We start from the raw sequence: 10,776 nt of genomic DNA on the forward strand, positions 1-10,776 counted from the left end.
GGAGTAAAATGACAAAGCTTAATTATTTCCCTGAAAACTGGTTCCTGACAAAAGCAAGGTAATACAAAAACAGCAATGCAGTGCAAAGAAGAAGTACAAGAGTTGATTTTTCACAAAATACAGTTAATAAGTTGAGTAAAAAGTGAGGTCTGCAGATGCTGGAGATCAGAGCTGAAAATGTGTTGCTGGTTAAAGCGCAGCAGGTCAGGCAGCATCCAAGGAACAGGAAATTCAATGTTTCGGGCATAAGCCCTTCATCAGGAATAAGTTAATTCCACAGTTAATAAGTTTACAACATTGTAATTTATACATGATTTTAACAACTCTAAAATTAGTGACCCCAATTACTCATGCAATAAATGAAATGCTAGGTATTTACTCAATAAAGTAAAGGTTCATAATCAACCAGGGTAATCTTGTTTTGTCCCATTTAATATAATGTCATTTCACTAAGTTTCATTAATTTCCTTTGCAGACTTTCTTAAGGAGCTATTTTCTTTTCAAAAAACAAAATTCTTCAACAGACTTTTAAAGAAACAGAAAGCTAACGTTTTCAAAAATGGAGTAGTTTGTGTATTCATTTGGAATTTCATTTCCAGGGAACAAGTCACTTTTTAGGGCTTAACAGTTACTGTTTCAGTGAAGATGTCATACTACTTGGCATACAAGCCAAGGTTCTTGGCAGTGTCAGACTTCCTTGGAGTCTTCATTTGAGGGAATGGGTAATGATCCCCTTTTATGGCAACTGGTACTATTTTAGTGAGAAGCCCATTTTTGCTTGACCATACACTTGATCTCTCATTTGGAAATGAAAATCTTTTATTGATCTTAGGAATGCAGTGATTACGGTTGGTGAAAGAGTGAGTTGCCTTTAATTCATTGGGTTTGCAGGTGATGTGTGTTGTTACTTCACCACTGGCTCCTTTATAATAACATAACTTAGTTCTACCTTTATTGAGTAGGCCTTTATTGCTCATTGAGGGTGGCTGTTGATTTTGATCATCTGGTTCCTTGTTGGCCTGCAAGTGACTCTTTTGACCAGTGTTCTGTGCTTGTAGCACACGGTAAATATCTAGATGTGTGCGCCAAGGGGTTTCGCCATCCTGAACATAATCTTTGTTTGGAAAGTCAAGTGTGACATTGTTAACAGGAAGGTGTTCTTCGAATGCCTTTGGTTTTTTCACTGTGCAGTTGACTGACACGGTTTTGACTTGGAGCTTGAAAAACTCTCCACTTTCATGTTTACTTTTACCTGCAATTTAAAGAACATTTGAAACATTGTTTTCAGTAATGTAAAAAAGCACATAGTGTTAATGAGTAACTGTGAGTCTTGCTTAGTGGTCTCACTATTTCTGAATTACAGATTAACTTACAAGGTAATGGAAGATAATTAATTAAGAAATTTTGTAGATATTTTTCAGTCAACTTGGTCAGATATGTTAGAGAAGACTAAGTTAATACTAGACAGTCAACTCACTGCTTTGTCAAGGGCACACCATGTCTGACAAATGTTAATTGAGTTCATTGACGAGGTACCACAGACAGTAGATGAGGATAGTGCTGTGGAGATTGTATATTTGGACTTTCAGTATTTGATACGGTACCACTTGGTACGTTGGTTAGCAAATTACAAATGTTTTGGATTGATGGGTCTTTGGCAGCATGGATTAGATAGGAACAGAGGGTATTTTTCAGACTGGAGAGGAGCTAAAAGTGGTGTTACTCAGGGATGGGTGTTAGGACCCTTTTTTTGATTTATATAAATGATTTGGAAATGGGTGTTGACGGCAAAAAATTTGCAGATACTAAACTAGGAGGATAATGGATTGCGCTGTGTAACTTCAGAAGGACATTGACAAGTTGACCAAATGCGCAAACACCTGGCAGCTGAATTTCAATGCAGAGAAAAGTGAAGTAATGCATTTTTGTAGAAGTAACAGAGACAATACGGGGTCAAATGGTACAACTTTGAGTACAGGAACAGAGGGACCTCAGATCAAGTGCATAATTTGCTGAAGGTGGCCAGCCAAGTTGAAACAGTTCTTCAGGCGGCTTATAGGATCCTTGAGTTTATAAATAGAAGCACACACAGAATAAAAGCAAGGAAATTATGCTATACCTCTACAAATCATTGGTTAGACCAAGTTTGGAATATTGAGTTCAGTTCTGGGCACTTTCTTTAAAGGAAGGATGTTAAGGCCCTGGAGAGAGTGCAAAGGAGATTAACTGGAATGATTTTAGGAATGAATGATTTTAGATACAAATAAAGATTTGAGAATTTGGGCTTATTCTCCTTGGAGAATAATCTCTTTCTCCAGAGAAAATCATTGACCCTATTGAGGTGATCAAAATTATGAACAATTGACAGGGTAAAGAAGGATGTTCTGTTTAGTATGTCAGTAACTAGGGGTCACAATTTCAAGACTGTCAGCAAGAGAGTTAGGAGAAGGTAAGAAAAAACTTCTTTACTCAGTTAGGATTTGGAATGGTGCTGCCTGGAAAAGTAATGGAGGTAGATTCCACGGGGGTTTCAAAAGAGAGCTGGAAATGATGAAAATGATGAATTTGGAGGGCCACGGAAATAAGGATGGAAGGTAGATCCACTGAGGTAACTTTTTTTGGGGAGCCAGTATACACATTATATAATGTAACTATTTTGTGATTCTATGTTATGACGTCTCTGGAGCAGGTAGAACTTAATGTTTATGCAAGAATGCAGAAACTGAAGAACTTGGTGATTTAGTTGGTTAGACCCTGAGGGTTCAATATGAAATTAATAAATTAATTTCAACAAATATCCTCATGGAAGCAAACCTACAACATGAAAACGACCTTTTACTTGCTCCCACTGGCAACATCATTTCAGAAGCCTTAGGATAATTCTTATCAGAAAAACAAAACCATGTCCGACTGATGCATTAAAAATTATTTGCCAGAAAATGGGGTTGGTGTGTACTGCTATAGCAGAATAACTGTACCTTATATCTGTGCCTTTCAGAGCTTGATGCTGACACTGGGGCGTCAAATAGTATAATTTAGCTGCATGTGTAATACTAAACTTTGTTGAACGCAAGAATCCTGTAATGTTCAGAATCATTTTTGTCTAGTGGCCAATTTGGTTGTGAGGGGATTATTAGTTATTTCATATTATGATTTCTATTACAAAATTAAAACTAATTCACATTAAGCCAATTGCTAGGAACAACAAGGATGTGGAATAAATCCATTAGTGGCTGGTTGAGAGGTGCCCATATTTTCCTAAAAATTTCAGGCCTTTAAGTTAAACTAATTTCAATTCAATTTAGGAATTTATGGCCTATCAAAACAGATTAGAAAGTGGTCATCAACCATCAAAGCAGTACTAACAAGCATTAATGGAGACGAGAAGAGTAGATGCTAAAGGTTGGATTTTTGTGGTTTAAAATGGAGGCAGGCAGCTGAAAAATAATGGCAACATTATGCATGCTTATGTCCTACAGGAGCTTTGCACACAAGAAATTTTGAAGACAGGAGGGTGTGTCAGATTGAAAACCAGTCAGTACACTTGTTTAGGTAAATTAAGATTAAGGATTTTGTTTGAAAGGCCTGGCTTTATGGAGGTTTTAATTTTATTGAAAGTGACCAGTGTTTAAGAGCTGTTGACTTCAGAATAGCTGAATGCAGGCTTGCACCAAATCAGGATGAGTCAGAGGCCAGAAAAGTTTCTGTAGGAGAGTCTAAATAATGATCATAATGGAAAGAGCTATCCCTTTAAAGCAAAAGTTGCAACATCCGATCGCAAGTCGGAGAAGTAAGTCACACACTGATGTTACTGGTCATATTCTGGAATATCCATTGAGCATATGCTAGGCTACTCACTAATATTTCAGAAAATGTGCCACACAATGATGTCACCGAACAGGTGCTGGGCTATTAACTTCCCTATAAACCACATTTCTTCTATTGTACTGCCTTTCCTTTCTACAGTAAAGAGCCTCAGTTTGTTCAGTATTAACTGATGAGAATTTTCAGTTGGTATCGTTTTTTGCAAATCCTTTGCTCATTCTATTTTACTCTTCTACCCTATGTTTTGTGAAGGCCAGAACTGTGCAGTATTTGAAGAAAAAAAGGACAACTTGTCAATCCCTGCAGTACAATACATGCCAATTTGTTCACCATGTACAAAGTGCTTAGTTTAATTTTTTTCCTGCAAGCTATTAAAAGCATCTGTTTACAAGAGTCAGATCCCACTTACTTGGCACATCTAGTATCCCCATGATTTGATTTTAGTACTGTTAGTGCAGTCAAAAGAGCAGAACATATTGTATAGTAAAATGGACTGCAATGCAAGCATCAGTCCTGTCCTGGAGTAGATCACCATTACTTCACATATTGATACATTCATATAATAGCTACTGATCCCTGTAATGACTAATTTTATCTCTGTGTCCAACTTTTCTCCCCCCAGTTAGGAAACAGCTCTCCAAAAATTGACAGTGCTATTGGAAGTAATTGATAGCATATCTAAATAATTATGGGCAAAATGATGAAGCATTGAATTCTGGCCTAAGTGCATGCAATGGCACCCTCACCTCCACAGTTGTTGGATTGCTAAGTGGCTTAAATTCAGACTTGTGCACTATCCATAGGAAGGAAGTGCTTTGAAAGATATCAGCCAAACACCCAATTGATCCCCAATCTCAGCAATACCATCAGGAGGGATGCACACTGCAGTAACTGCAGCCAGCCTCTGGGGGGTGGGGGTCGAATGCAAGTAGAAGAGGATACAAAATGGGATTGTTTCACGAGGCTATTCTAGCAGGTCCAAAATGAGAAAGGATGGGACAAGCTGCAACTGTGAAAAAGTGGGAAGAGCAAGGAATACCAGGAGTTGGAGTCCTCTATTGGGAACAGTTCCTAAACAGGAAATACCATCCCTGCTCTACCCTCCAGCCCTTAAAAAGACTGCCAATGGCCTTACTTTTTGGTGTGCTAAATACCAGTAGTCTGCCTGATTCTTTTCTTGCTGCTGGTAAAATAGTAGTAGAGGTTGGTAGGTGACGAACATAGCATTCTCACTAACCCCTCCCAGTCCTACCATCCAATTTTACTTTATGGGGGAATCAAAGGCAAGGTTTGACTCCATCCAGTACTAGAGTTATGCTCTAGCATTTAAATTTACCCCCTCGACCAAGCCTTTTAACTATTCCTCCTAATATTGCCTTAAATGGCTCAGTGCTTAACTTTGTTTCACAATGTTTGTGAAAAGTTTTGAAACATTACATTGTTGTGTCCATGTTAGTGAATGTTGTCATTATATGATAAAAATACTCGTGTTTTACATTTTTTATAGCATAATTCCAAAATAGTTAACTATGCTTTATAAAGTTGTCAGAGTGGGACTGTTTAGGAATTTCCAGACATGTTCATTTTAATGGCTGAGAGCAAAATGTATTTGCATCTATACATACTAAGCCACAGCTGAGAAAATAAAGTTGAATCCAACAATAGCTGAACAGCTATGCAAAAGACTGAACAATGCTGAAGTTGCAGAACAACCACACCCTTCAAATTAAACTTGTGACTTGTTTAAGATATATCCAGTACAGGTTGTAAATCCAGAGAGATCTTTCCATTCTGATATGAAGTCACCACAAGAGCCACAAAAACAAAATGATTCAATTGCAGTGCTTACTGTCGAGATGCCACTGAAAAAATAATCACACCTTTTTAAAAATGTTAAAACGGTTTAAATTGTGATGCTTAACTTTTTATTAAAATAAAAATCTGTTCTCATTTAGGTGCAGGAACTTACCAGCAATGCTAAAGACCTTGCTATATTACTGCAGTGACTGCACTTTCGTGGCTGTGGAGGATACGAACATGTGAAATAAAATCTGAAGCAGACTATCCAGTCCCTCAAGCCTGCTCTGCCATTCAATAAGATCATGGCAAATCTGTTTCTGTTTCAAATTCCACTGACTACCAGTACCCTTAGGTAACAAAAATCTATCTAATCTGTCTGAAACATATTCCAATGACTCCACCTCCACCATGTTAGGCAGAACGTCACACAAAATGAAAAATGTTCCCATCTCTGAAAGGGTGAAACCTAATTTTTAAACAGTGTCTTCCTAGGTCTGGACTGACCATAAGAGAAAACATCCTTTCCATGTTCACCTTGTCAACTAAGTTATTCAAATGCTGCGACTATTCTGGTATTTGGTCCAATATTTCAAAAACTTTTTTTTTGGAAAAGTAAATTTTTAGTCGACTTCGGAGGTTTTAATTGAGTGAAAACCAACTTGAAAAGCCTGCTTCCCAATTATGTGAGTTCTCATTATAAAGGCTATCCTAGTGGCTGCACAAGTGCAGCCTTATGCTTGGGACAGCTGAAAACTCAGAAGGCTAGCTGTTGATATATGTCAGTACATCAAGGTGTTGTCTAATGACATGAAAGCTTCCTACCAATTGTTATGCTAAAAATAAAATTGAAAACTCATTCAAATAAAATGAAATTCTCAGCCACAAAATTACATTTGAAGTAGATGTGCCTGCGGCTGTGACATAAATTTTCCCTTGATGTGTTAAATGGAGATTAAGATGACACCACACATGTGATATGAATAGAAGAGTCCATTGTAGTTGGAGGTAGTAGATTAGTATGGAGAGAGAATGGTTAACTAAAAGAAGGCAGAGTGTTAAGATAAGGAGGGCATGTAAGGATGGCAATCTGTAACTAGTGGAGTGCCACAGGGGTCAGTGCTGGACAATAATTATTCTGGGAACTGATTTTTAAAAAAAATTCTCTTCACTAAGTGTTCTGATTCTATCCAATCTGGAAAGTTACTGCACAGAAATAAGCCATTTGCCCCATTGTGTACGAACTGACCAGCAAGTAACCAGCCTAATCTGACTTTCCAGTCATTGGAATTTAGCCTTGTTAGTAATAACACAATGCATATTCGCATTTTAAAAAATATTTTCAGGATTTCTGCCTCTACCACCTGTCAGGCAGTGAGCTTCAGATCTCTGACACCATTCGGATGATTAGCCATTGTACCTAAACTGCTCATAATTGAAATGAATAAAATTAGTTCAATATCCTCATCCTCTGTGGGAGATTAACCTTTCCCACACTCTAAATTTAACCTAACATTTTGTCTCACAGAACTTTCTCTCTACCAATTTTCTTCCATTCTTCTTTTTGTGTTATAGTTTCAAGGCATTTCACTTATTTAGTCATAATAATTATAGTGACATGTTATTTAAGAGTGTGGAACCTTAAACCTTACAGTAAGGTCAGTGCAGTCCTCATTTTCTCCTAGTAAGGTCAGTGACCATGACATTTTAAATTCAGACTAAAAATCTAGATTCCAACAATACCTGATGTGAATGATGACTAACTATAGCAGCAGAAGTAGGCCATTTAGTCTGCTCCACCATTCAGTGAGATCATGGCTGATCGGAATCCTCAACTCCACTACCCTGCTTTTTCCCTACAACCCTTGATTTCCTTATTGGATAAAAATCTCAGCCTTCAACATACATAATGACAGCCTCTACAGCCCTCTGCAGTGAGGAATTCCACCGATGCATTACCCTCAAAACAAATTCCTCATCTGTTTTAAATGTGTGATCCCGTATTTTGAGATTATGCCCTTTGATCGCTTGCAAAGGAAACAATCTTTCTGCATCTACCTTGTCAAGTCTCCTAAGAACTTTGTATCTTTTAATAAGGTTGCATCTCATTCTTCTAAATTCCAACAAAGTCAGGGCCAACAACTCAACCTCTCCTCATGAGACAGTCCCTGCATACATGATTTTTTTTTGCTGGTGAACTTTCTCTGCACTGCCTCCAGTACATATTTCCTGAGATAAAGGGTCCCAAAATTTCAAAATAAATTGATCGCTGATCTATCAGCAGCTGGTGCATTTCAAACAGGATGGTCAGTTGGACTCAACGTACCAAGAAAATTTCCAATGGCTTTCCAGATCCTGATAGTTGACATTGACTTTCTTGAGAGGGTTTCTTTGAGGATGTTGGCTAAGATTACAACCAAGTTTTTCTTCAGATGCTTTTCATAAGTTGAACAGGTTGAAAAGACTCAGTAGCAGAAGGAAGCATACCTGAGTGTATTTCAGGGGCAAAGGAGATAACTGAAAATATGAAATTTTTGAATCTTCTTCTAGTATATATTTTTAAGATGGAACTCAAACGTACATGACCCATTAAGCTAGGACAACCTCTTTACACCGGTCAGAAAAACAAAACAGAAATGGCACAGTCGAAATCCAATTATTCCCCAAAGTCAATTTATTTCAGAAGGGCTAGAGACAGAATAATTATTACACATAATTTGTGATTTTTCTCACGTATGCAAGCCATTTCTGGGTTCAATCATGAATCAATTGATTGACATCATATGATCAAAAAAAAGTAGGCCATTTACCATCTTAAGCTTGCTCTGCCATTCAGTAAGATCATGGTTACCCTGACAAGGTACTGGTCATTGGATGAAAAGTCATTAACCTAGAGCATCAACTGTTTCTCTTTCCACAATTGGTGCCTTACCAAATGAAGTTCTCCAGCATTTTATGTCCCTATTTCTGACTTCCAACATCCAATTATTTTGCTTTAGGAATAGAGTACCTACTCTAATGGTAATGGGGTAACTCCCTGATTCGTTTCAGAATCACATTCATTATAGCGTAGAAGGCCCATTCAGCTTTACTATATGTGCACTGACTCTCCAAATGGGCACAAGACCACTCTGCTGCAACTGTGAATATTGTTTTGTTTCAGATAACAGCCTCATTCCCCTTTGCATGCCTTAAATAAGCCACACTCAAGAGGCGATGCATTCCAGATGTTAACCCCACGCTGCCTGATAAAGCCTTTTTAATTTACTTTGGCTTCTGTTGCTAATTATTTTAAATCTGTACACTCCCTAACGAGTGGAATCAGTTTCAACCTATTTACTCTGAAAATAATTTATACATATTTTCTGTAAAGATAGTTCTTATTCTTTGTTGGGTAACGCTGCCAGATGTATTGCTCTCACCTTTATCCACTATCTTCAAATAAAAAGGTAAAGTCGCCATACTCCTACCAGACCATAGTGCAGAAAGAGACAAATATGGTGCTTTAACCTGAGGGTCACTAAGCCTCAAACGGGGGCGGGGAGGGAGAGACCTCCGCAATAACCTCAACCCCCAGAGAATTGAACCTATGAGGTTGGATCAGGTCGGTTAATTCAGTTGGCAGAATGGCTGTTTGATCTTAGGGTTTTGTTAATATAAGGGGAAACCGTTTCTCTTGGTCGTAATGTCAATAACCAGCGGACGGAAACTAAAGAATAATTAAGTTTTTTTGATCATGAAGTATTATCACACATGACCGACCTCCCCACCAAAATCACCGTGACCTCCTTTGTTTGTACGTGGACTATTATAATCTGCAATCCACTGCCTGAAAATGTGGTGAAGTTTCAAATAATACCTTTGAGAAGTATACTTGAACAGGCCAGTGGAGAGTGGGTCGAATGGTCTCTTTCCGTACCGTGTTGTTATTGTACGATGGCCAGGTCTCATCCCAAATGCAGCAAGTAGACATAACGTTAAAATGTAGGCATAACTGCGCACCCTGCCAGATTCAGTCTCCCAGTTGTGGAAAGAATCTTTAGAAATGTTCTGTACGTTAACCAAGTTTTCTCATCTCAGAATTCCGCACTTACCAGTTTTAAAAATAACATGAGTCTGTTCTTTTTGTTTCTGTCGTATGGAGTCATACTGCTCCTCCAGTTCATTTATATCCATTAGAAGCGATTTCTCCTCTCTGCTGCTGCTCTGCTGGTATTTCGCTACCGGGTAGTTCCGCCTGTTGACTATTTCAGCCAGGTACACTTTACCCCGGACCATCTGCTGCCAAACGCAGGTTAACTTTGGGCAGCAGCTTGATAAGAACATCCTCGTTTGCTTAAAATCAGCAAACACACACGGCTGATGACTCAGCAGCCACATAGGAAGATTCATTGCCATCCACTCCACGAATGCTAGGAGGGTTGGTTCACTTTTACAGAACACCAGCAACTCTCAAAGTCACCCAACTGCAAAAAGAATCCAATCGAAAAGGCCAAGCAGAACCTTTTGTACCAAGCAACGTGTTACACTGTTTACTGTACTTAAAAAAAAGTCAAATGACGCCAAAATAGCTAGAGGAAAACAATTAACACTTTCCTTCCTGCCAATTTGAGTTGTACAATTTAACGAAGTAAAAAGAAACAAGATAATATAGAGGAGAACATGTTTCCAGTTTCAGAAGGCTAGCTACACAGATTAGATACACTAAAGGTTATTAGCAACAGAACCAGAAAGTGACATCAGGGAAAATCGTTTGTAGGTAAATTTGTTTTTGCACACCACCTGACCTGAATGGTCAATAGCACATTCAGTATAAATTTTCAAAAGAGAATTTAGTCAAACAGGGTAATGGGAAAGAGCAAGTGAAGAGGTATAATTAAATAGCTCTTTCTATTGTATAGGAGTGGCAAGTTTGCACAAAATCAAAAATCACAGTTACCATCTAATCATTTTTAAAATAATCTGTACAAACATTAGAAATAGGGGGGAGGTTGGTGACAATAATTCCAAATATTTCTCTGCCTTTAAACACAGGAACAAACTACAGAGAAGGGCCCATGGAGTTGGACTATCCGAATCACTTTTTCAAACGGGTGTAACTGATAATTCGATTTTATAACTTGGGATTTATTTCAAATAACATGTTTTAATTCT

The 10,776-nt window shown here is 38.1% G+C and overlaps 1 protein-coding gene across 1 annotated transcript; it reads right to left on the reverse strand.

Annotated features, from left to right (window-relative positions):
• Positions 1-568: 568 nt before the first annotated feature.
• Positions 569-10,065, reverse strand: LOC132816155 (TBC1 domain family member 30-like). The gene is made up of 2 exons (XM_060825629.1): positions 9,717-10,065; positions 569-1,252 (listed from the first exon to the last, which is right to left on the reverse strand). Exons 1-2 carry the CDS (start codon positions 10,018-10,020, stop codon positions 654-656), a joined length of 903 nt encoding a protein of 300 aa, XP_060681612.1. The 5' UTR covers positions 10,021-10,065; the 3' UTR covers positions 569-653.
• Positions 10,066-10,776: the final 711 nt, after the last annotated feature.

The sequence above is a fragment of the Hemiscyllium ocellatum genome, chromosome 5, assembly GCF_020745735.1.
Source record: "Hemiscyllium ocellatum isolate sHemOce1 chromosome 5, sHemOce1.pat.X.cur, whole genome shotgun sequence".
NCBI lineage: Eukaryota > Metazoa > Chordata > Chondrichthyes > Orectolobiformes > Hemiscylliidae > Hemiscyllium > Hemiscyllium ocellatum.

Coding starts and splice junctions, on each gene's coding strand:
- LOC132816155 (XM_060825629.1), bottom strand. CDS start 10,020: ATGGCAATGAATCTTCCTATGTGGCTGCTGAGTCATCAGCCGTGTGTG. Junction 1,253..9,716: donor TCATGTTATTTTTAAAACTG/GTAAGTGCGGAA, acceptor TTTAAATTGCAG/GTAAAAGTAAACATGAAAGT.